This window comes from Eretmochelys imbricata, chromosome 8, assembly GCF_965152235.1.
Source record: "Eretmochelys imbricata isolate rEreImb1 chromosome 8, rEreImb1.hap1, whole genome shotgun sequence".
In the NCBI taxonomy this organism is placed as follows: Eukaryota; Metazoa; Chordata; order Testudines; family Cheloniidae; genus Eretmochelys; species Eretmochelys imbricata.
Window position 1 is genome coordinate 75,750,585 of NC_135579.1, and position 26,434 is coordinate 75,777,018.

General features: G+C 38.5%; 1 protein-coding gene across 2 annotated transcripts in view; it reads right to left on the bottom strand.

Annotated features, from left to right (window-relative positions):
- Positions 1–2,601: 2,601 nt before the first annotated feature.
- CDC7 (cell division cycle 7) overlaps positions 2,602–26,434 on the bottom strand; it is a 32,187-nt gene continuing 8,354 nt past the window's right edge. The window contains exons 1-11 of one of the 2 annotated variants that reach the window (XM_077825101.1): positions 25,045–25,083; positions 22,382–22,465; positions 20,413–20,548; positions 19,559–19,652; positions 19,330–19,472; positions 16,466–16,555; positions 15,561–15,654; positions 13,988–14,166; positions 9,635–9,717; positions 5,810–5,959; positions 2,604–4,141 (exon numbers count right to left, since the gene is read on the bottom strand). In XM_077825101.1, coding sequence (XP_077681227.1) covers positions 3,744–4,141; positions 5,810–5,959; positions 9,635–9,717; positions 13,988–14,166; positions 15,561–15,654; positions 16,466–16,555; positions 19,330–19,472; positions 19,559–19,652; positions 20,413–20,489 — 1,308 coding nt within the window. In that variant the 5' untranslated portion in view covers positions 20,490–20,548; positions 22,382–22,465; positions 25,045–25,083 and the 3' untranslated portion in view covers positions 2,604–3,743. Of the gene's footprint in view, positions 4,142–5,809; positions 5,960–9,634; positions 9,718–13,987; positions 14,167–15,560; positions 15,655–16,465; positions 16,556–19,329; positions 19,473–19,558; positions 19,653–20,412; positions 20,549–22,381; positions 22,466–25,044; positions 25,084–26,434 lie in introns of those variants that run through there. The other variant, XM_077825100.1, reaches the window with a different exon arrangement.

Here is a 26,434-nt window from a genome sequence, read left to right on the forward strand (position 1 = left end):
AAAAGTGCTATAAATCTTTTATACGTATATTTTTTTCACTTTATCCTCCAAGTTTCAAATCACTGGCTAACCTAGAGTAACAAATTGCAACTCCTTGTCTAGTTTGTTAGTGAATATATTGAACAATGAACTTAGCGCGGTCTCTTGTGGAACTTTTCTCAAAACCTAACAATTTGACATAACACATTAATAATTTATTAATAAATTACTCCCCATTTTGGTTATTCAACCAATACAATGGATAGTATTTCCACCACCCAGTACGGAAAGGTGCGCCATACTATTACTAATAAACAGAAAGTAACCAAAAAAACCCCAAAAACCTAAGCAGTTGACATATTTTTGCTTGGTGTCAGCTTGTATTCTAGAAAGACCACAGATAGCACATGTGAATGTAGGAGGAAACAATACACACTGGCAGACAGCACTGCCTGCCAAATTTGGCCACAGTTCCTTTAGATAAATAACTTCTCAGTGATGCGCTGTACTGAAATTACATAAACAGCAGAAATTACTAAAGCCTGGGCTCCAGGGTTTTGTGGGTTTCAAGATTTTCTGCAATCAATATTCTGACATCTGCAGACATTTTTCTCTAACAGCTGATGCCAGAAATGGTGTGAGATTACCATCATTTAGTAATTCTTATTCAATTCAAGATCTTTATAAGTTTGACTATGTTGAAATAATTGCTTTTCATCTTCAGCCCTCGTTAGGGCATTTACACTATCATAATCACCACCTTATATGGGAAAGTTTCATAAAAATGCTAGAGCAGTAACCTTTTCAAAGAGCATTACTCATAACCTTTTATGGTGGCAATTCCATTAGTATTTCAAGAAATTTATATGGAAAGACATTGTACTAAACTTTCAGTAGAAAGCATGAATAGTTTTTTTTTTTTTTTTTCAAACTGCTGAAAATAGACCAACTTCACTTTGCATAATGAAAATATTGCGAGATCTGTGACATCTATTAATTTTATGGTTTCACTCTAACCATTTTAAATACAACCCCCACATTTCTTCAGAAATCACAGGACAGTTGTTGCTTAGGCCCCAATCCTGCAAGCACTTAGTATTATGCCTGGTATTACTGCATCTTCAGTGGGCCAGCTCATGATAGTCAGAACTGTGCCTAGTTATAAGGTTTTGCAGAGCCAGACCCTTAATTTATAACAAACTTATGTGTTCATGAGGAAAACCCTGTATATCCACAACTGTGATATAGCCAAAATGCAATGCAGAGTGCTAAAGTTGCATCACTTTGGGAAATAGTTCTTGCTCAACTTACATAACTTTGTAGCCACAGAGAAGATAAGCTGTAGACATGTCAGGTGGAGGGTATTTAGATTTATACTATGTAATGGAAACCTTTTCCTCTTCTCCACAAAACCTTTCCATAAGCCTGGATGTGTTCAGAGAGGAGACCAGAGGATATTTCCTCACTATGATTTTTTCAATAGTAGTAGGTGTTTGTACAGTGAATAGCAGTACAGCCCTGCTCCATGACTGCAGCCCAAGATGGTACAACAGTGCTGCTATTACTAGTACTAAAGCAAGGCTAGAAATATGGCTTGGATCAGTAAGAAATCAGGTCCTTAAACTGCCTTTGAGGCAGTGGGAGCTGGAAAACCCCTTTAATAATGGTTGTCAACAGTAGGGTCACCCCTACTCTATTAAGTTCCTTTTACCATAAATGGGACAAAACTTTTCAATACAATTCCACAAAGCATGGTTAAGATTTATGTCTTAAAGGTCCGGAAAATTTTGTTCTCTCCCTGCCCCCATAACAGGCTAAACCCTTCTCAGTACCAGATGACAGACCCATTGTTGACAACTCTTGATGCCGACAGCTCTATCTGCTAGTATACAGGAATTGAACATAACTTGTTCAGTCTTCTCTCACAAAACTGTCCACTTTCACCCCAGCCTTTGATCAACTTAGCAAAGCCTGGATCCCCAATGATCAATGGAAAGTAAGAGAAGCATACCATAAATATTTCCCCATTTACCTCCTTGATAGTTATGCAAGTGCACACCTAGTAAATGGCATTAGTGATTCACTCCTCTAAACCTGGCGTCCGTGTTTAATCATTCCACAAATGCAGCGTTATGGATTCATTTTTGCCTCCACCTTGATTCATTTATAACTGCATTTAAAAAAAAATCTTTCAACTACTGTTCTGTATACGGAGTAATATTGAGAAAGGAGATGAGTTATAAAACATCTACTGCCTATCTCACTTATCAAATTAAACACTGAGTTAATATATCTAAAATCAGTCCAACTTTAAAACAAGGTAACATTTACAAAGAAATAAGTAAAATTGTGGTTTAGCCAATTTGAAGTTAGACTTGCTTTTAGGCTGAGATACTTTAGGGCAATTTTCAGCCTGGAGCACTTTACAGGCAAAGTAGTCACTCCTTTTCACTCTGAAAAACTTGCTCAAGACTTAAACACTAACAAACCCCTGAATATAGCAGCCCTATATGATGAAGCCCGTTGAACTGTTTTCCATCACTGAGGGATTTACGCAGGAAAACATTAAAATGCTGATGTTTCTTTTATAATTTTCTGCACAGAGACATCCCTCAGGATGTCCTTTCCTTACCAATATTTTGGCAGTTTTAAACTATTACCACTAAACAATCTTCCCAAGTTATAAAAGCAAAACTTTTATTTAATGGATAATTTGTGAAAAATGCAAGTTTCCAAAACACTTATACTGATATGCATACATGCCACATGAGCTAATCAGTGAGGTGTGCATTGACAGTTACCCATGTTACTTTAGTTGAGAAAGTACAGGTTGTGCACAATAAGAGCAATTATGCTAATCCCCACTGCCCAAGCAGGGTGGGGAAGGTATATATCTTGGAACACTTGCCCTTACGGAGGTTACACAGTCAAAACAATACCTGACACCTAGATTAGCAGTTTACTTTTTTTTTAAATATTCTCCGGGGATGACTTGGATAGACTATCTGTGGCCAGTGGCAATGTACCTGGGCTGTCCAATACAAAAAGGACAACAAGCTGGAAAGTAAGTGGATCACAAGGAGAAAAGAAAGGGATGTATGCATGTGCACAGAATACTAAATGTCATATGTTAACCAAAAGTCACATAACAAACATTTGTGTATTATATTTTATAGGAAAGATTAGCTTTAAATTTTATTAGAAGATTTAAAAACAAATAGGTCAACTTAGTGCTCATGAAACTTATTATTGACAGTCTTAGACTAAGTCCTTCTTTTCCTCCTAGAACAGGTACAGCACAGACAGCAATTTCCCACACCTCACCAATGAGCTTCAGCAATAAAGTAGGGAGATGAAAATATGTCACCTGTCATGTTTGTTCAATATTTGGTATCTAAGTGTTAGCAAGGAAGGGTTTTGGTAATGCAAACACTTTGAATTCTACAGTTGGACTACAACCATAAATTCACTTCACATAGGCCACTGAACAGCCATCAGAAGATGTTTCCATCACTAGTAACAAGAAATGGACTTGAAATTGTGATTTTTAAAAAGGTGAAATGCTCCATATTCTACTTCCAATCCATGATGCCAACCTTCCTCCACCAGAAACATATTTCTAGTAATTTTTTCAGAAACCAGTTCCACACAGTACAAGAAAAGCAGATCACTACATGCCATGAAGATAAATAAACTCAAACTAATACTGTGTAATATTTTCATGTGAAGCAAAGATCAAGGAAATAATGGAATCAGGTGTCTTCTCACTGTCTGATATCTTTAAAAAAATGATGCAGCAAAGCCTCTTTTGCAGTTATTCTTGTAGCTGGGTTTAGATCTAGTAGCTTATCAAGTAGATCATAAGCTTCATCAGGAACTCTGTCCCATCCTTTCAAATCAGTTGCCTTTTCTGTTATCTTAATTTCCAAGCCATTGTCACCTTCATGACAGTTGTTCTTCAGATGCTGGATTTTTTCCCCAAGTGGCTGGGAAGCAAACTCTACTTTTTTGTCCGTCTCAATTGCCAAAGCAGGCTCATATAAAGAGTTGGTGTGCATATCACTTGTTGATTTAGCACAGCTGCTATTTGTTCCTCTCAGTCTTTCACAGAGTGTTCTTAAATCCTGTGCTGGGACTTCTTTAGTACACAATACTGATTTGCCTATGAGGAAAATACTGTGTTTACTAAGCACTGTTTTAGTACACATATACAATTGCAAATTTCAGGGTTTGAGACATCTCAAAGGCCATAGCTGTCCTTCATTCAGGTGCCTTCTTTCAAAAATCCCCTTTTAAAAAAAATGATCATCTCCCATGGTTTCCAGCAAGCTGAGTCCAGCATTCTGTGGCCATGGCCCCACTGAGAACAATGAGAGCTGGTCACCATTTTGAAAGAGGGCAGTTCTACATGAAATTCTTTAATACATTATTATCCCCAGCTTAAGAAGTAAAATGGGAAAGTTACCTTTAATACTACAAAAAGTCATGAAATGTAGCTTATACAGAAGATTTCAGTGAGTTTTTTAACTATCCATTATTCCAGTATTAAGATCTGGGGGGGGGGGGACTTCTTAATTAATTGTAACAAAGTAATTAAGCCAATTTAGTGGAAAATTCTCAATTCACTCTGTATTCAAGAGTAAGCGCTGTAATTTTGGGGAGTATATGCAGTATTCCTCATACATAAAGTGGGTAAATCCCTGCTTTAATTGCAAAACCCAGGTCAGTCACAGAATCACTGGCAGTGTTTCCATAACGTACTGCATACTCTGTATTTTGGATAACCTACTATGCTAACTACATTTGAAGAAAAGAACTATAAAGAACTCTCATACTTGTTTTTGGATAAGTTATTTGTGAAGTGACATAACTACCTTTTCATATAACTTGAGAGAAACTAGGAACATTAAACATTTTACTTTACTTTTTGTTAGCTTTTGCAATTTTCCTATGTTTAGTACTTATAGACTTGGTAGTCATGAGGTTTTTGTGTTGCCATTTTACAGCAGGCTACACAGCTACTGGCCCCATTTAAAAAAAAGAAATCAGAGTGGCATTCTGGAGTTGTAGGTGGTGCTCTTACTTAAACTGAGGCAGGACAGATGGCAAAGCCACCAGTAGCAACACATCACATCATGCACTTCCTGAAAGGTGCGGCTCAGAAACTGACCCATTGTGTGGCTTTGAAAAGCTTTTTCTGTTTGTTTGATCCCACCACGCATCAAATAGTTAAAAGTAAAGTTCTAACTACTTCTGGTCAGACACACCAACTTTAAGATATTTTAACCAATTTGTCTATTTTAAAACCACTACCTTCAATTAGTAGAAATAAAGAAACATTAAAAACCCAATTCACCTTTCTTTATTTTCCATAATTTGCATCTCCCAGTTTGGAGAATGACAATGTTGTCAGTTTCACTTTCAGATATTAAATGATGCAATGCTTGAGTTGTAAACAATGAACGGAAATGTTTACTTGTATAAAAAAAAACCCTGTTTCCACTGGAATTTTTTTAATCCCAACTATTTCTAATGGCTTTTTCTTTTAAACAAGCTCATAGTTACAATATCCATATTTTCAGCCACATTGATTTAAAACTCCAGGGCACTTTCTGCAGGAATAAGGATGTTAGCTCAAATGTTCTAACCAAATTCCTATAGGAGTCATTACGTAGTTGCTGTATGCCATTCCCGAAATTGCCGCATTTCAGTAAAGAGCAATATATAGTTTGTAAGCAGTTTGAGAATTCTTTAGGATGAACAGCACTATATAAATGCAAATTATAAACAATAGAAAGATTTTTTTTTCCGTAATTAAAAACTTGCATACCAAATGTTTTAGCAGCCTGAATAGTTTCTCTGGATCCACGAATAGTCATGATTTGTGCCAAAGCAGTTAAATCATCACTTGCTTTGTAAAATGGATACCGTCCACTGAGCAAAGAAAGGAATATGATTCCTGCAGACCACATGTCAATTGCTGCAAGCGAAAGCAAGCTTTTAGTAAAAAAAGAACCCACAACTTTATCATCTGGAGTCTAAAAAAACCCACGTGACCAGCAAAGTTTCAAAAGAAATAATGTAATGAATTACCTATTGATTTTGTTGACATGTAATCTACATGGTTAAAGGTGAAGTTAAGTACAGTTTTAGGGCTGGTCTTTACTATTGCTGCAATCAATGCAGCAGTGGTTGATTTAGTGGGTCTAGTGGAGACCCGCTAAATCGACCGCAGAGTGCTCTCTGGTCAACTCTGATCCACCTCTCTGAGAAAAGTAAGGGAAGGTGACCGGAGAGTGTCTGTCAACACAGCACAGTAAAGACACCGGGGTAAGTCAACCTAAGCTACAGTGATCCAACTACATTATTCATGTAGCTGAATAGCGTAATTTAGGTTGATTAACCCTAACAGTAGTGAAGACAAGTCCTTAGTCCCCAATCCTGTAAGCACTTAAGCAAATGCATACCTTTACCCATATGAATAGTCTTCTATGACTTTTATGGAACCACTCTAAGTCTAGTTAGAATTTACTTCAGTGTTTGCAGGATCAAGGATTAATCTGATGCTAGTTTTAAGCATGCAATCACAATATGCAGATATAGCTCTAGCCAGTACTAAGCTTTTTTTTTGGGGGGGGGGGAAATTAGGCTGGTGGATTACAATGCTTGCCAATGGCCATTAACTTTAAGTGTTTTAATAATAATACATGCTCTAGAGATTATCTAAAAATTTGCCTAGGGAAAAGGAAGGTTTAAAATATACAGCCAGCACTAATTCCAAATAATTAAATATCTGAAGTAAGTAATTTTCTGTAACAGTTGATTATTATTTAGCCATTCCAAATGGATTTATCATACTGAAGACTTTACCTCTAACCTGAAATCACCTGACAAAGTAACCATCTTAAATGTAGTAGTTGAGAGTTGTTAATCATTTTCACAGTTTTATGAAGAGTACAAATAGTGCATTGGGGAAAGTTGCCCAAACATGATGGAAACTTTCAGCATTAGAGTTATGAAAATAATTATCTGTCATTTATTTGAGGGATGGTGGGGAAAAGAAAAGAGGGGTTGAACAGTTCTGTGTGCTTTCGAGAGGAAAAATAACAGCTTTTAACTTTTTTCCAAAAAAAGTTTGTGGTTTGTAGAATGAATTATATAGATGTGAATTTAATTATTTCACTTACAAACACAGCCTCAAGGGTGATCTGAATATGTAAAGTGCTAAATTACCTGAAATTATCAAACTAGTAGTTAAACTCTTTAATGAAGAAATAGCTAAACAGATGGAATTATGGGCATACAGATGCAAAGTGGTACTTTGCACTTCTGCAGGATCTAACAGAGGATCTCAAAGTTATAATCATTGATGAAGTTAGCATCAGGCCTTTTTGGGGTAGTTAAATATTACCCTCACTTTATGGATGGGGAAGCAGAGCCATAGATATTAAAGGTTAGATCTACAAAGGTATTTAAGTGCCTAACTGCCTCTTTAGGCATCTATGTCCATGATTTAGGTGCCTCTAACATTCGCAAAACTGCCACTCCGTTGTTGCCTAATCCTGTAGATGACTACATTTCCACAGGTCAGCATTTGCAGAGTTAAGTGCTGATGCCACCACTGAATGAACAAACTAATCCAAGCCCTAACTCAAACGAAGCCATGAAACAGCATTCTCAAAGCAGGCATTCCCCTGCAGGTTGGCACATGCATGTCTGTTTGCTTAAAACACTCACCTGGGATGAGAAGGACCTGACTTTAAGCAGGAACTTGAACCCAGCTTTCCCTCATCCCAGGTGAGTGCCCTAACCACTAGACAATTGGGTATACAGGTGTGGGGATCTCACCTGTTGAAACTCTGCTCTTTGTATGTATAAATATTCAGAGAGCAATACTGACTATATCCAAATGGCTAGGGCATTCACATTGGATGGAGGAGATCCAGGTTCAAGTCCCTGTCTCAATGAATATTTAATTATTTAATACAAAGTGGAACTGTTCCAATAGGTTAGGTTGGCATGCGTCTGTTTGCTTAGGGCACTCCCCTGGGACGTTGGTTCAAATCCCTGCACTGCCTGACTTGAAGCAGGAACTTGAACCCACAACCCAAATGAGTGTCTTAACTTCCAGGCCATTTGATATTTCAGAAGATGTTTTATTATTATTTTTTGGGGGGGGTTGGGGGTGCATGAATCGCCTGGGTTTCAGCTGATAGGGCATTGGATACCTAAGTAGCTCACCTGGCTTAGGCACCTAACTCCAGGAGAAGGTTCATTGGTGAGAATACCAGGTGGAGGGAGGTGCCTACCTCTGGGCCTCTCAGTCAGGCACTTAAGGCCCAGATCAATGGGAGTTAGGTGCCTAAATACCACTGAAGATCTGGGCCTAAGACCCACCCCTGACCTCTGCTTTTTATTCTGGGTTAGCTTAGGTGGCTCCTTACTCAGTTTGCTAGCTTCTGATGATGCTTCCCTTAACTGCCAAACTCTCCTCATCTTGTTTACTAACATATGGCTGAGGATTCCACTAGGCAGCAGGGCACACAGGGGTTAGGTGTTGCAACATTGAGCGCTGCAACATGTCATATCTTTGTGGATCCTGCCCTAAGTGACTTAGGCCACAAAAATAAGTCTGGGAGAACTAGGATTAGGCTGCATATCTCCCAGTCCCATGCTTCAACCTTAAAATTCATTTCTCTCAATGATTTAATCCATGATTTGAGTGTTTGCATTTTTTCTTTTCTTATGTATCATAACTTTCAACTACTCCACTGACTGCTTTTTATTAGTCTCACTTTTCACATAAACACATTCCTTTCCACAGTATTTACATCAGCTATGTGGCTGACAGACTAACCATCGTTTTCCCTTTAAACTATTAGACTATAGCCGTCTTTATCTTCAGATTTTTTTTAACTCGAAAAGGGGTGTGTGCCAGCAACCTAGTACAAGTATACATCTCAATAAGAAAAAAGGAAAACTTTATGGAGTCTGAACCCTGACTTTTCTATCCAGGAGTAAGAGTTTGGGGGATTGGAGGAACCTGTTCAGAAGCCATCTTGATTACTCAAATATATATATATATATATATATATATATTATTAAGTCTGTTCATCTCACATCCATTGATTTCTGGATGCCTGCACAGATCAAGTAGTCAATATCAGCTTTTCCTATGGTCTTTTAAGAATGTTTGCAGACATACTGTGTTAATTATACTTGCTCTGAAAGCACATTGTTTGATTGAATCTCTCTTTAAAAGCATCTGAAGTATAAAGGGGGGAGGGGCACTTCAGAACATTTAAACTGATACAAAGCCAAAAAGTTGGAAAAAGCTGAAAGTTCTGTCTTTTTAAAAACACAAACTCTACTGAACTGCCACATATGGCTCTCTGCCTTAAATGAATTAAGATCTATTCAAGTTTCAAACATTTTAAAAACATTCCTAACTTGTTCTTCAGCCTGAGTAATGAACACTTTAATAAAAAAACAACAACAACAAAAAACGAAATGCTTGAACAATGTTAGAAAGGCCAATAAAATGAATTCCACATGTAAACAGAAAAGGAGTTAATAGAATCAGAGAAAGTAATATGCACAAATGGGGAAGACCCAAGTATAGAAGAGTCACTAATTTCAGTCTGATGAATACTACCTGTAGTCTGAGTAGGGCACTTAGTTAACACCTCTGGTGCTCTGAATCCTGGTGTACCTGCCCTAGGTGCAACTTGCTGACGTCTTGTAATAAAAAAGAAAAGCGCATTTAAAGTGTAATAGGAAACATAATTCATAATGTTTCTAGTTACAATAGACTTTTAAAACCATTTCTAACATATGCTTTCATGAGACATGTCAACATTGTGGTATGTTCCAGTATTAACATTTTAAACTGGCAATATTGTGTTGAATACACACAATATTTAGGGTGAGAGAATAGTACACAAATAAATTGCATGCTTCCATCATGATGTTTTCAGTTCCATTCAGCTGCAGCATGATTTCTAGTAAGGGCTGGCTTACACGGGGACACTCAGAAAAGCTAAGATGAATTAACTTCACGCTTTTAGTTAAAGCACATGGCTTAAAGCCACTTTACTTTTGAATGAAAGCATCCGCACAGGGGTGTGAAGTTAAAGCACATATAAACATTTAGTTAGTTCATCTTAAACTTTGAGTGTCACTATCTGTCTGGCCTGCAGGGGTTAGGTTTGTTTTCTGAATTAGTAACTTCAACCCCCCATGCTCCATACTCAGTAAAAATGGCACATCTGACTAACAAGATTGATGTGACTGTATTTTGACAATCATTTAGACCAGCAAGTAAGGGATCATATAGTATTTTGGAAACCACACCCAGTAAACAGAACTTTCTCATTAATGCAAAGAATTGTTGAAATAACCCACATCCCTGATGGAGGAATGGCTCATCTGAATGGAAGTTAACTCCACATATGGGATGGATTTGAACTGCAATGCCAAATTGTTTGGCCAGTCTGACTATTAAGGCGTGTACATGATAAATGTCCTTACAACTTACTTACACATGTCTAGAGGGAAAAAAAGGTAAAACCTAACTTCCCTCCTGATCTTAAGCTTCAAGACAAATTTACAGTTTTCCTTTTAGCGATGAACAACCAAATGTGCAGAAAACAGTATGTTAAAGGGCACCAAAATGCCTTATAAATACTAGAACTTATTGAAATTTCAAATGAAGTGACAATTTCAGATGTGGTATTGCTATTTTTGAAACCATTCACATAGTGTAAGTTTCCAGATACAAGTTAAATTTGTTTAACAAAAAAGTGTCCTCTTATTTACTTGCCAAGATCTGAGTTCATGGTTCTATATTTCCCTTGCACAGCATTTGAAGACTACTCAGTTCTTGTAGGTGCCTAGAAATATCTACAATAAATGGAAGACATGACAGATTCTTGCAAGAGAAATATGGAACCCTGAATTCAAGTCTTGACTGCTTAGCTAAGTAGTGCCTAAATTTTTCAAATCTTTGGTTTTAAGATGTAAAGTTTTCATAAACAAAGAAGTTAAATAATTCTATACTTTAAGGTTTTTGGGTTTTTTTTAACAGCATTTCAGTTCCTTTTTAAATAAATGTCCCTGGAAGAGTCAAACCATATGGTCTGGCCTACACTTAAGTTTTGCTGGCATAGCTATGTCTGTTAGGGATGTGAAAAGTCATAGTGCTAACAGACATAGGCTTTGCTGGAATAGCTTAGTGCAGATGCAGTTCTTGCAAGAAAAAAAATCTTCCTGGTTTAGCTTATTGCGTTTGGGGAACCGGTTTAATTTATACTGCCGAAACTCTCTTGCTGGTATAATTATAGAATTGTAGAACTGGATGGGCCCTCAAGAAGTCATCAAGCACCGAGGCAGGATCAAGTAAACTCAGACTATCCCTGATAGGTGTTTGTCCAACGTGTTGTTAAAAACCTCCAATTATGGGGATTACACAACCTCCCTTGGAAGCCTATTCTGGAGCTTTACTACCTTTAAGAGTTAGAAAGGGTTTCCTAATATCTAAACTAAATCTCCCTTGCTTCAGATTAAGCCCATTACTTCCTTCTTGTCCTACACTGATGGACATGAAGAACAACTTGTCACAGGCCTCTTTATAACAGACCTTACCATATTTGAAGACTTATCAGATCCCCAATTCATTTTTTTTCCTCAAGACCTTTTAACCTTTCCTCATAGGTCAGATTTTCTAAATCTTATTTTTGTTCCTCTCCTCTGGACTCTCTCCAATTCATCCACATCTTTCTTAAAATGTGTCCAGAATTGGACACAGTTCTCCAGCTGAGGTATAAAGTAGAGTGGACAATTACCTCCCATGACTCTCAAACACTCTTTAAAACATCCCAGAATATTAGCCTTTTTCACAACTGTATCACATTGTTGGCTCATCTGCAATTTTTGATCTACTAAAACCCCCAGATCCTTTTCAGCAGCAGTACCACCTAGCCAATTATTCCCTATTTTGTAGTTGTGCATTTGATTTCTCCTTCCTAAGTGAAGTACTCTGCACTTGCCTCTATTGAATGTCATCTTGTTGATTTCAGACTAATTCTCCAGTTTATCAAGGTTGTTTTGCATCTAATCCTGTCCTCCCAAGTGCTTGCAATACCTCTAAATTTGGTGTCATCCACAAATTTTATAAGTGGACTCTCCATTCCATTATCCAAGTCATCAATGAAAATATTGACTAGTACCAGACCCAGGACTGACCCCACTAAATACACCCTCCCAGTATAACACCAATCCATTGATAACTATTCTGATAACCAGTTGTGCAGTTATTTCATCTAGACCACATTTCCCTAGCTTGCTTGTGAGAATGCCATGTGGGATCAAAAGCCTTATGAAAATTGAGGTATCACATTCCCTGCCCCTGCCCCTGCCCCCCCCCCCAGCCAGTAACCCACTCAAAGAAGGAAATTAGTTTGGCTTGACAGGATTTGTTCTTGACAAATCCATCTCGGCTATTCCTAATAACCCTGTTATCCTCTAGGTGTCTATAAATTGATTGTTTAATAATTTCTTCCAGTATCTTTCCAGGTATCCAAGTTAGGCTGACTGGCCCATAATTTCCTGTGTCCTCTTTGTTAACCCTTTTTAGCAAAGACTGGAGCAAAATAGGCATCAAACACTTCAGCCTTCTTGATGTCATCCATTTATAAGCATTCCTTCCCTGCTATAGTGATCTACGCTTTCCTTACAAACTGTTTCTCCATTGGGAAGGGTAACTGCTGTAGGGGTGTGTGTGTGTAGAGATAGAGAGAGCGCTCTCTGTATATCAGTGGTTCCCAAACTGGGGTTCATGAACCCCTGGGGGTTTGCAAAAATGTTACAGGAGATTCTCAGGAAAAAATTCCCTGATGATGGACAGAGCTGTCCCTAGCAATAGCATGGGGCCAGCAGCCCAGAGCTCCTGGACTTCCAAAAGCTAAGCAGATCAAAGCAAGCATATCTAAATCTCCTCAGTGTGATAAACTTCAAGACTTCTTGTAAGAAATGGAAAGGGAGGTGGATGTTTTTTGCTGTTTTGAAAATTAAATAGGCAGCTAGTATAGTTTTAAAAATTATGAAGAACAAGTTTAAGATTTGTTGTAATGTGCGTTGTTTGCCTGGACTGCTTAAGATCTGAATGCTTGTGTAGGAGGAACTCTTTGAGTTGGCTTCTTAAATTCCTTCATGCTGTTTCATGTCTGATACTCCTTGATGAAACATAGGAGCCTTGTCTTACAACAGGCTAATTCATAATGATACAAGCTATGAAAGTGAGATCTTGGAAGAGTGTTGCTGTTTTCATACTGTAGTAATACTGCAATGATTAATGATCAATAATTAATAATAGTGTGTGATAAGCATGTCATAAAAACAAATTTTATATTTCCAAGATCAATGCTTTTATAATTTATACTCTGGTAAAGGAGAGAATCCCTGGAAATATTCATTTTTAGGAGGGGGTTCACAAGACTTGACATTTTAGTGAAAGGGGTTCATAGGTTGTTTAAAGTTTGGGAACCACTACTATATACGTATCTAGATGTATATATCTCTGTGTGTGGGTGTGTAGATATCTATATCTATCGGGAAACCCATCTAGGTGTAAATAAGGCCTGTCACAAACCCATTTCAGGATTTTAATGAAGAGAATTGTTAAGCTATTTTACCTTACTGAAATTAAAAAGCCCCCCACACCTTAAAGAAACTGTCTTTACACACTAACATCCAATGGAGAAAACTCTTTCAATGTCAAACTATTTTAACTACAAATAATTGCATTTATCTGCAATGAGAAAGTTAGTTAGTACTATATGAAATCCATGACCTTTGTCAGGTTAGAATACACATTGTGTTCTAATGCTTATAACTTGCATAGGTCTAATGCTATCTTTCACTTACTAAATCAACTGTCCTGTGATGTCAAGCAATGTTAGAAGCTTAGATTTACTGAAGTTGATTTTACAAAATCATCAAAGCAAATTACCTTGAAAGGCAAACACTGCAAACTCTATCTGTTGCATAACAGTCACAGGTCAAGATAGCTGGGCAACTGTTGGTGGCTTTCTTGGCTACACCATTGTTCACTGCTTTTGTAGAAATAATCTTCTTCTTTGTTGCTAATTTTCTAGATGCAACATCCATCACCTTTGATTGCTTTATGAGCTGTAATACAGATGTTATACGTTCTAAATCAGGGGTGGGTAAACTTTTTGGCCTGAGGGCCACATTGGGGTGTGAAACTGTATGGCAGGCTGGGTAGGAAAGTCTGTGCCCCCCTAAACAGCCTGGCTCTCGCCCCCTATTTGTCCCCTCCCACTTCCTGCCCCCTGACTGTCCCACTCAGAACCCCCACCCCTATCCAAACCACCCCCACGCCCCTGTTCCACACCCCCTGATGGCCCCAGAACCTCTGCCCCCTGTTCCCTGTCTGCTGACTGCCCCCTGGGACCCCCTACCCAACCCCCTGCCACCCCCCTATCAGAGTGGCAGGAGCTCGCAGCCTCACCGCCCATGTGGTAGTGTAGCTGCATGGGAGAGGGAACAGTGGGGGAGGGGCCGGGGGTGAGCCTCCTAGGCCAGGAGCTCTGGGGCCAGGCAGGATGGTCCCGCGGGCCAGATGTGGCCCCCCAGGCCGTAGTTTGCCCACCTCTTTTCTAAATATTTCAAACATTTAAACGCTACTTCCATTTTGCTTCACTCTTCCCCTTCCATTAAAGTGTTTGAAAGAACTAACAAAAACATGTTACCAGTTTTAAAAGAGGAGACCACCAGTCCTATTTACTGATATCTCAATGGCTAATAAAAGTACCAAGGGATTTAAGATTTGTATAGTGGTGGTTTTCCTGGAAAATTAGACATTTTTCAGTGACTACTACTAATTCATATCCACAATATATTCATACGTACTTTGAAATTACAGTAACATTGTGTTTACCAGTATAATGTAATTTAGTTATTGGCTAGGGTTTTGTCTTTTTCTCTTTAATAAAGAGACTTGCTGTAAAAATGGGAATCGAAAAACACTAAGACGTGGAATTAGATGCTAGTATTTGGCAACATTATTTCAAAGCCTAAACTGCCCAGTTAAAATATCACTGTTAGCCAAACCCTCTGCTTTAGTTCATAGTTAGGGTTTTTCTTGCTAATGTCTAGTTTTTCACTAGACGTCATGCCCAGATTATAAACAGTGTAGTAAAAATGTTTATTACAAACGTAGTCTGTTTTCTCTGTAGCCTTATCAACTGCAGAATACAAAAGCAAGTTTTTGGAATAATTTCTAAACTACACAGATAGAAAAAGATTAATTACTATATAAACAAAATCAGGTGGGGCAACAACTAGACCATAACAGTAACTGTCACTCAAACAGCTTGGAAAAAAATCACTTAAGTCTTTAGTAAATGTAAGACTTTGCTAAAATGCCAATTCTGTTCAATAACTTTTTGTGCCACAACAAATCACAAATAGCAGTTAGGGATATCTAGTACTGAAACACAAATAAGTTCAACTATTTAAATGTATAATTGATTGTGTTCCTGGTGAGCAGTATTGCTTACTTTTATTGTAGGGCTCTCCTGGTATGTGGAGCTATGGATATTAAAATTTCTCTCTCCAAAGACAGAGCGCTGGACAGAATGGTGCACAGACCCCTCCTACAATAGCAAAAAAGGACAATAAGAATTCAATCTGTAACACTGTCAGCTGTAATCTGACAGTATTTAAAAGTGTGATGCGACATAAGGCAAAAACAGCTGCATACAAGTCACTTTCAGGCACCAGCTTACTGTGTATGAAGAAAACAGTCTAGACAAACCCATAAACATGCTTACAAAAAAAAAATCGCGCTCCAGAAATATGCCAATACACCCTGAAATATACATGTACAGCAGTTGTATTTTGATGTGTAATTAAAATGGAGATGAGAAACTTTCTGTGGGGAGGGAAGCCATGATATGAATTGCTAAAATGTTAACTCCTTTTTACAAAAGGAGATTCAGGGGCTCACCAAACATTACTGCATTTTACACAGCATGCAACATTACATAAGAATCCACTATTTTCATTTTTAGATATAGTAGACATTGAATGTGAAGTAATGTTCCAGGCCAACGTAGTTATTCAGAAACTAGTTCCATTTTCACAAACAGTTTAACTCTAACAAAACTTTTCCGACATGTTGCATAAGTGCACACACAGTAAGATTTGGAATTGGACACTGACAAATTGTTTTAGTATTACATCTCCCCCTGTTGGATGAAGTAATACATTAAATAAACTCCTGCAGCAATATTAGTGAAAAAGACTCAGAACCTTTCCTTTTCCTTGTTTGTTCTGCATTTGTGAGCAGCACCATTTATCAGATGTTTTTGAGGCTGACTGTTGAGCTATCTGTCTAGATGCTGTACCATTGACAGAAACCCTGTTTCCCAAGGTTAGGTGAGGCTTATTTTGTGAGCAACTTTCCTGTTGGCTTTCAGATTGGACAACTCTGAGTAGTTCTATTTTCGTATCAGGGGTTCCTTGTGCCAAACCAAAATCTACTAGGGCATACCTAAAAGACACAAATTTAAAAAGACAATTTAAGAAAATTATACTGTACTTAAAAAACAAAACAAACCAAAAAACAGTTCCTTAGAACAGAAGCTAAGGTATACATTGGCATTCAACACACAGGGTTTGAAAATTTAGCTGACCCCTCTTACCTAGATGATTTAAACATATCAGCCAGGTGAAATGGTTGTTCCACCATATCCACTGCAATTTAAAGAACAGTTATATGCTGTAACCGTAATAATCAATTTTCTATCTAATAAATGTTTTAAAAATGTATCTCATTCTTAGGGCTGGTCAAATATAAAAAAATTATCCAATACAGTTTGATAAACACCAGTGAATAAACACTGAATACTAATCAATAAGCCTTGCTTACTATATTGTTATAGATACTTTCACTTGTATTGTTTCCCTGAGTTGTTTTCAGTGTCAAATTCCCCCCCCCATCCCTTATCTTACCTTTACCTTCTCCCTATATTTTGTCATTTTTCCCACTGAAATTTCATACACACTCACACACACACATGCTCTGGGCTTGAAAATGTTACTTGCTATTTAATAGCCAGAGGACTAAACCTAAGTGCCCTTAGCCAGTAATGTCCACTATCTTTCCTAAGTCTGGAGCTATGTCCAAACAAGAAGTCAATCCCTACTTTGTGCCTGTACCAAGCTCCTAAAAAATGGGATGGTGCTGGAATTTCTACCAGGGTGCTGCTTGGGGACTCATTTTCCATACCAGCTTCTAGCTAGTACATATCTGATACATTTAAAGCCATCATCTATCCCACACTGGATGCTGGAAAGGAGACTGAACAGTCTCTCCATTCCCCACATCTCATTCTCTAAGACTGGGTGGGTCTTTGCTACATTAACCTTTCCCCAGCCTTCAGAAGATCTGTGTGGAGTCTTTGCTATTTGATCCTTCAGCTTTCTGGCTGCTACCAGAGGGGTTTACAACCCCACCCATCAGTCTCACCTTTAGAATCCATTTCCCTAGTCAATAACTCCAGTGCCTGCCTCCACTATTGTACAGAACTACCTCAGACAACAGCTGAGTGAATCTTACTTGATTCTTATCAATTTCACTGCTGTCCAAAGGGATCCCAATAGTAACAGTGAAAACAGACAAGACGTATTAGTTTTCACAATGCTGAAGTCTGGCAACCTCTCAGCAGCACCATTGGAGCTGGCTGCAGACTTCAGAAGATACGACTGCATGAGTTTACACTTGATTCACATCGGAAAGTTTTTTTTTTTCTTGGCAATGATGAGTGTGATGGGGTGGACTATGTGCAGAGGCCCCCTGCTGGAGGCCTCAGGGTCCTGCCACACTTATCCCAGGAAAGGAGCAGTGGAGAGGTCTTCCAAGCAGTCTGGAGTGGCTGCAGGGGGGAAGCAATCAATCAAGGCCCAGGAGGGCACTATTGAAAGGATCTACAGAGACAGGGCAGTTGCTGCTTAGAGCTGGAGAAGAAAGGACTGCAAGCCTGGCTGACTGAGGGAACTGCAGCACAACGGACAGCTACATAGGGGCAGGAACTGGGGGAGCGAGAGGCTCCTGGCTGGCTGCTAGGACTGAGCCAAAGAGAGTCTGCTAGCTGGGACCAGGGGAGCAGTGAAGGCGCTTTTGGCTGGCTGCAGGGACTGAGCCTGGGGCAGTTGCAGGAAGACTGTCTCCGGGGAGGAGGCCCTAGAGATATGGCCCCATACCAGGGGTAGACTGGTTTAAAGACTGTGGACACCCCCAACCAAAGCAGGTGCTTGTGAGAGGTGGGTGCTGACCCCATTACATTGAGAACTACAACTTTTTTTTAATTGAAGACTTTTTGGTTCCACAAAAGCTGGTGGCACATACATACATAAATGCTTATTACTTGCCATGGGAAAGTCATTCTGAGTCACTATTTTGTTTCATGCATGCAACAGTTGACTCATCAGATCTCCTAAAACACTCTTCAGAAACAATAGAATGCTTTTCTAAAATGATTCTAGCAGAGTAAACAAGCAATATGGTAGAAATTCATGTTCTGAGAGTTAAGAAAATTACTTGTACCAATCTACACGTCTACAAATTCTGTGGAAGACAGTTTTCCCTATAAAGTTTTACCTTATTCTTGTATGGACTGTAGTGAAATATTTACCAAGCCATGAGGATATAGCTACTCACTGACAGGAAGGCAACTAGTAACTCCTTGCAAAAGGTGGACAGTATCACACTAGCTACCTTTAATTTAGTTACTTGCAGACAAAAGATAATTAATACAACCTGACCTAGTTTTAGGAATAGCTAATCTGTAGAAAAGCTACATAGTGGAAGACAAAAAGAAAACATCAACTTTCTTGCTATGCACACTTGAGGTGTGCTGCAAGACACAAACAGGTTAACACATGCATTCTTTGAAAACCTATGCAGTACACAACTAAAGGTCAGTATTAACTATGTTAAAGTAAACAGTGATTTTATTCAGTTTAATCTTATTGAACATGCAACAATTTTACTAGTTTTACTCATTGAGTTTAAATTAATTTTTTTAAAAGTATTTGCCATTTTGTGATCCAAAATTTTTTCATGCTTACTATATTATTTCTTCTTTCCCACCCTGACCAAGTCCCTAAACTCTAAATAAGAATTTTTTTATATATATATTTAGTTCTACTGCTTAAGCACATATTGTATAGCTGGAAGGAAAAACCCAGAAACTTAATTTACTATGTTCTGTTAAGGCACACGTTCCTAAATGAGATCATCATAAAAGTCATGTGTAGACTTACTCTTTCAGCTGCCTGTTGTACAGGAAGTTACTGGGCTTGACATCACGGTGAACAATACCAAAGTGATGAATGCGCCTCAATGCTTTAAACAGATTAAACATGTATTCTCGTACTTCTTCAAAAGAGAGAGAGTTCAAAATGTCCTGAAAGATTATTTGAATGTTGTAATTTTGCAACTCTTTATAATTAAGTATTTTACTGCTTATATAAAAAGAAGGGTGGGACTCACCAGAAAGGATTCATGTTCCAGATATGGCATAACGATAACTACATGATCATTTTTTCTAAAGCAATATCTAACTCCCATAACGTTATCCTGCCCCCTAAAGGAAAAACAAAGTACTATCTTGAAACAACAAACAGAAAATAGGTTATTTCACCTGGCTCCCACAGAAAACTTCAGCAATGCTTTTTCTATTAATACACAAATTCCACACTGCCAGCAACCTATCAGCATGTACTCTGAACACAATCCCCTCATTACTTTTCTCAAAGTGTTTCATTCTTCAATTTGCAATGAAGGGCTCTCCAGACCATTGGTGTGTCATGGCCCACTTTTAGGGCTTGAGTCTGCTCCCATGGATTTGCATGATCCAGGATTGAGCCCTTTGAGAGCAACTGGCTTAATCTCAGGAAAGAGCTATTCCAACCATCCGCCTTGGAAGCAGCAAATATCATCAAAGCACCTCCATTCCTAAACCAGTGAAGAGAATTCAGTGCCATTGGCCAGTACTTTCAGATGTACTAGAGAGGATTCTATCACAGCTATTTCCTACCTAAACCATGTTTGATAGCATATGTATACTGTGTAACTCCTAGAACTTTTTACTAGCAAATACAAAGTTAGCTTCAAATAAAGCAACATGAGCATTATAGCGAACATGATCCATTTATGGTATGCCCTTGATATAAAGAGTTACTGATTTTTATTTTTTATTTTCTTGTGGTCAAAACTCCAGCAAAATGCAAGTAGTACCAAAACTAAAAAGTAACTAGACATACAACTTAGTTTTAAATGACATTTAAATTCAGTTATGACATCTTTAATTCCTTTTGCTTAAAAAAGTGTCCTGTTTAACCTACCCTGCTATTGTAAGGCACTGAAGTTCAGCAGCAATTCGTAGAGGATGACTAGTTGGAATTAGGTGTTTCAAAGCCATTTTTTCCTCACATCCTGCTTGTTGCTGGGCTGTAGCCAAATAAACTGAACTAAAAGTACCTGTAAGAAAGTATGAAGCCTATGTTTAACTTCTTTGGATTAGCTGCGTTAAAGTATTTCATGTTACTGGTCTGACTGCTGCACTTGTGGTGAAAGAGAATCTATTTGAGTCAAGTTAAGTTTGTGACACAAAACAATAGGTTTTCAAGTCAAGGCTAAAGCATGAGGAAAACCTTTAAAAAGTGGTTTTAGTACAGAAAGCCACTTAAGTACTTCAGGGTTATCAATAAACAAATTTTTAAGAAAATTAGCCATTAGTGTCCAGAAATTGGGAAGTACAAAATAAGTAACATTTCTTATTAATAGACCATAAAGTATAATTTAAAGTAATTACAACCACAAATGTTTGACCAGTATGCAAGCATAACAAGTCTATGGTTGCATATACAGATCACAGTTGCCAGCAAGAATCAACCTCAATACTATCAGCAACAAAAACACAGAACCCTCCACTTGAGATAAAGGAATAATATCAATAACTATTAATAAGTAGCAAGACCTTTGCCTTGTTGGGGAGAGAAACTGAAGGGAGGATATGACCCCACACCCTAAGTTAGTGCAAGTAGAAACACATCTTTACACGTAAGCTTTCGGTATTGCCAGTGTCACAAATGTCACTTTTTAGCAACATATTCATTTCGATCAAGAGGGTTAGAAACACTAGTTGTAAATGAGAACCTTATTTAATGACATGTTATTGTTTGTTCATGACAAGAAGCATTCCATGCTCTTGAATTTTCAGATTGCTGTTCCGAACTAAATATGTAGCTTTCTTTTAAATTTAGTCTGTAAAGCTACTAAGTTTTTAAACATTTAGCAAGCTATCACAAGTATTACAATCAAATAGCTGTTTAAAAAAATTAAACCTCTACTTTCTAGACTTTTGAAGAGAAGTCAAAATATCAATAGTGAAAAACTTTCAAAGATCGTGTGGGTAAAATTTTCAAAAAATGTGTAGGCTCCCATTCTGCAAATATTTATACATATGCTTAATTTTATTGCCCTGAGCAATCCCATTGATTTCAATGGGATTACTCATAGTAAAGTTAAGCATATGCATGATCACAGAATTGCAGCCTATGTCCCATTGTCAAATTTTGAAAATTTTACTGTGTGCCTAGTTTGAGCCCATATATTAAAAATATCTTGGCCATAATCATCTATTCTCCTCTCTTAGCCCCACCCACAGGGTTTAATATTGGAAAAGCAGAGACTACTTTGCTGGTAGTGAAATGTCTCACCAGAGTATAATTGTACATTTGGAATGTACACTTTACAGACAAATATAGGTGGATTAAATCTTGCGTAGACATGCTTGGCTAGATCTACTCCAAGAGCTGCAGCAACCTATGGCAGTTTAAAGTGTATGTGATTTAAACATCTTGTTTTGATTTAGACCAGTCTACTTTGGTAAGAGCAGGGATTCTCAAACTGGGGGTTGGGACCACTCAGGGGGTTGGGAGGTTATTACATGGCTGGTCACAAGCTGTCAGCCTCCACCCCAAACCCTGTGCTTTGCCTCCAGCATTTATCATGGTGTTTAAATATATAAAAATGTGAAAGGGGTCACCAATACAAAAGTTTGAGAACCACTGGGTAACAGGTTTCAAGAATCTGGCAGGAAAATCTCTTTGGAAAAACTTATCTACCAGCATTTGTACTTGCAACTAAATATTAGAACGCCCATTTATTTCTAACAATACTAAAAAGCAATCCATAAAATGGCTCTCATACTAGAATTTGCCAATATTGGACTTCATTATATAGTTTTATACTCTTAAAATGTGTATTTCTCAGGTACATGAAAATTCAAGCAAATAAATACACATTTACCTTCTCCAATTTTTTCCTTAATTTTGAACACCTTTACAAGCTGTGGCACTGCTTCATAAAGTTTTTCAATATCTTTTTTTACTCCTGTTGAGGAAATAAAGGAAAACAGAAAATATTTTGCTTGGTCTTAGTTTATTAGTTAAATTTCAGGACATATATTAGACTTTAATTCATATAAACGAGGGCAAAATTACATAAAAAGTAGTATAAAACAAACCAAGGCTCTCGTCCTACAAAGACATACGCAGGTAGATTTGGATAATACTCATGTGCGTAAAGTTAAATGTGAGCACGCTTGCAGGTTTAGTGCCCAAGATTGCAAAAGAGTAGTAAAGACTATTCCAATTAGCATGGTGCAAGGCACCTGAGGCACTCACATAAAAATATTGTACTGTAAATGGTCAAAGAATGTACAGTTTAAGACAGAGGTGGGCAAACTATGGCCCGCGGGCCACATCCGGCCCATGGGACCGTCCTGCCCACCTCTCGAGCTCCTGGCCGGGGAGGCTAGCCCCCAGCCCCTCCCGCGCTGTCCCCCTTCCCCACAGCTACACCGCCCTGCAGGCAGTGCAGCTGGCTCCGTCCGGGCAGCGGGGCTGCGAGCTCCTGCTGCTCTGAGCAGCATGGTAAGGGGGCGGCAGCGGGAGTTCCGGGGGGCAGTCAGGGGACGGGGGCAGTTGCATGGGGTGGAGGTTCTGGGGCAGTCAGAGGTCAGGGAAAATGGTGGGTTGGATAGGGTGTGGGAGTCCCAGGGGGCCTGTCAGGGGGCAGGGGTGTGGATTGGGGGAGGGCAGTCTGGGGACAGGGAGCAGGGGGGGGTTGGATAGGGGGTGGGAGTCCCAGGGAACCTGTAAGGGTGTGGATAGGGGTCGGGACAGGGAGCAGGGGAGGTTGGATGGGGGTTGGGTCCCGGAGCAGTCAGGGGACAAGGGGTGGGGTTGGATGGGTCAGAGGTTCTGAGGGGGTCAGTCAGGGGGTGGAAAGTGGAAGGGGGCAAATAGGGGGCAGGGGCCAGGCTGTTTGGGGGGCACAGCCTTCCCTACCCAGCCCTCCATACAGTTTCACACCCTGATGTGGCCCTCTGGCCAAAAAGTTTGCCCACTCTTGGTTTAAGAGGTAATCTGCAAAGAGTTTAACTTTTTTGGCTTGAGACTCATGATACATGAATATCCACCTTTTGCTTTATTTATTTATTTTTGGTCCAGACCTCTATTGATTAAATTTGGTGTCTCTGATCCACCTTCATGGGAAAACCCAATTGAGAGGGGCATTAAACTCTGCCACTCCTGACATAACTGCTAACTGAATGCAAACAGTATTGCCCCATCTATCACGCTCTATAATTTATATGCTGCTAGAATGTTTTGTTTTAAAACTCATAAATTGTTGCCACTCAGCATGGCGTGGCAAACCCTAAAAATGAATCGGATCTCTGATTATTGTTCAGAGACTAACATACACATGGAGTTAGTAATGTCACCATTTCATAGAAGACATATCTACACTGGCTGCTGAGAAATGGATATGTAAGAGGTAAACTTCAAAGAATAAAAGACAAAAGGGTTTAAAAAGGAAAGTATTAGGAAGACAAACTTGTGTTATCATTGGAGGTCTGTTAAAAATATTCAAAAAACCCTTGCTGATTATATTTAAATTGTTGCATTTTATACTACAATCACTAGATGGCATAGAAAGGATACTGCATTCTTATTGGAAAACTAAGGAATTTCACTCAAAGGATGGGCCTGTGTTACTTTAGAAAAGTATTTATTAGAGGACTCATGAATGCCTTCTAAAACACACTTCTTTTGAAATTTAGAGAAATTCTAATTTATGCTGTTTTATTAGATGTTCTAACTACTGTAATGCAACAATAAACCATTATGCTACTGCCAAAATACTATAAAGCCTTAGAACACAGAGCATATGAAAATATACACAAGGCAAGTTGCATTTAAAGTTGAAATATTTTACAATGGTTGGGCTCAAATAGTGTCACCCTTTATCAACTTATGTAACACTAGTGTTTGACTCTTAAGTCCATATTTAGACACCTAGCCTGATATTTCAAAGTCATAAGAACCAAAGTCATTGGCCTATACTTTTATGGAGTTTGTGGCTAATTACTGCAGCAAGGGTAAAATGTTCCTGCAATAGATGTTTTCAAGAATGGTTTGTATTGTTTTCACATAATAATAATAAATAATGTAGTATTTCGTAGGAGCTAAACTCATATGTATTATACATTCTAAAAAGGGAGAGGGAAAATCATTCCCAAATTAACACATATAATAGCAAAACGTTTAAACTAGGATTATATATTATACAAAGAAGCATAGTAAGCACTGATGTAACAAATATCATGAACAATGAAAATCAAGTTATAAAGTCATAATACCAGAAAGATTACAATAGGCATGTACTCTGTATGTATATGTATTCCCAAACCCACACATTAGCCCAAGTGAACAAATTTCACTGCTGCAACATCAACAGAAGACTGAAATGTGACTCTTGAATCCTTTCCCTGCTTTCAAGAACCTGAAAACAGATGTCAGAAGTCCCCATTAGAGTTTTAAAATAATTTTTAGTTGAAAGTTAATTACAAAAAACTATACATATTAAACTGCTGAAGGCTACTGCGCCCACACTATGTATTTCACCTCATCATTCTTCCTCATCTTTCTCCCACTGCCAAGTCTTTCCCCTCTTTTAAAATATCCTCATTAACAGTGGTTACCCATCCAGCCTTTCCAAGCTTGTATCCACACTGCAAAAATAAAATTCATGTTAGTTTTTTAAAAAAAACTTTAAAAAAAAAACCCCCGAACTCCTAACATTTAAGTCACTGCCATTGGTTGGTACTGGGCAGGCAAAAGTGCAGCAGATCTTTTTTAGAAGAAAAAGACTATCATTTTCACCCTATAATACTTGTTTTGAAGTGTTTCAGTGACTAAGTGTAGAGTATACTCCTGGGGAAATTCTGTCACTGCGCATGCACAGAATTCATGTCTACCACCGATTTCTTTGCTTCCCCACAGAAAAATTACTTCTGACGGGAAAGCAAAGGGAAGCTGCAAGAGCGGTTATGCGCCCCTTCCTGGCAGCACAGGAAAGTTGGCTCAGGTGCCCAGAGCAGCCGATAGAGATGTAAATCACCAGCAGTAGGGGGGAGCTGGGCAGTCATGCAAGTGAAAGACACCCTCTATCCCTCACTCACTATTGCAGCACACTTGGTGTGGAGGGGCAGAGTTTCAGGGTGTTTCTGAGGAGGTAGGCATGAGGCAGGCTCTGTCTCCTCAGGCAGGTGTAAAAGTTTTAAGGCTCCTTCACATTGCCAGAGGGGTGTAAAGGACAGTATGGCCTTATAAATGCTTATGGTGCTTTTGTGGTTAAAACTGGTCTAAATTTTTGGACTGAAAAAATTTCCTATACAAGTGTGCTCCATAAACTGTTTGCTACTAACTTTTCTGGAGATGGTCAGTAGCCAATATAAATTGTGAACTTGATTCCCCAGCCCTCGCTTGCTCTTCAGTTGCCTATGATGTAACTGAACATATGGCTGCATGTATTTGTTGACTAATAACTAGAAATAAAGGGTCAAACCTAGCAACATTACTATTAGGCATGGGGCTTTAGGGATTTCCTCCAGTGCTCTCCACTCCCATTCTCCATCCATTGTATTGTAGTTTAAATAAACTATTGAAATAATTGAAACGAGAGTGATTATATTGTGTTCTTTTGACAAATAAAATATACAGAATTTTAAAATATTGTGCACAGAATTTTAAGTTTTTTGGTGCAGAATCCCCCCAGGAGTACTCAGAGTAGAGAGCGCCTAATAGCACAAGATGCTGAGTTAAGCAAAGTAGCTCAGCATCCTGGCCACTCCTGAATCCTATGAGGCATGGCAAACTGGGGACTCTGTAAGCTAGGTATATTATTTTAGAACTGATGAGGAATAACCCCCGGCAAGATCTTAATGTTCATGTCAAAGTTTTTGCTTTGACTAACAAAATGAAGAATTCAGAAATTTACACTCTGCTACATCAA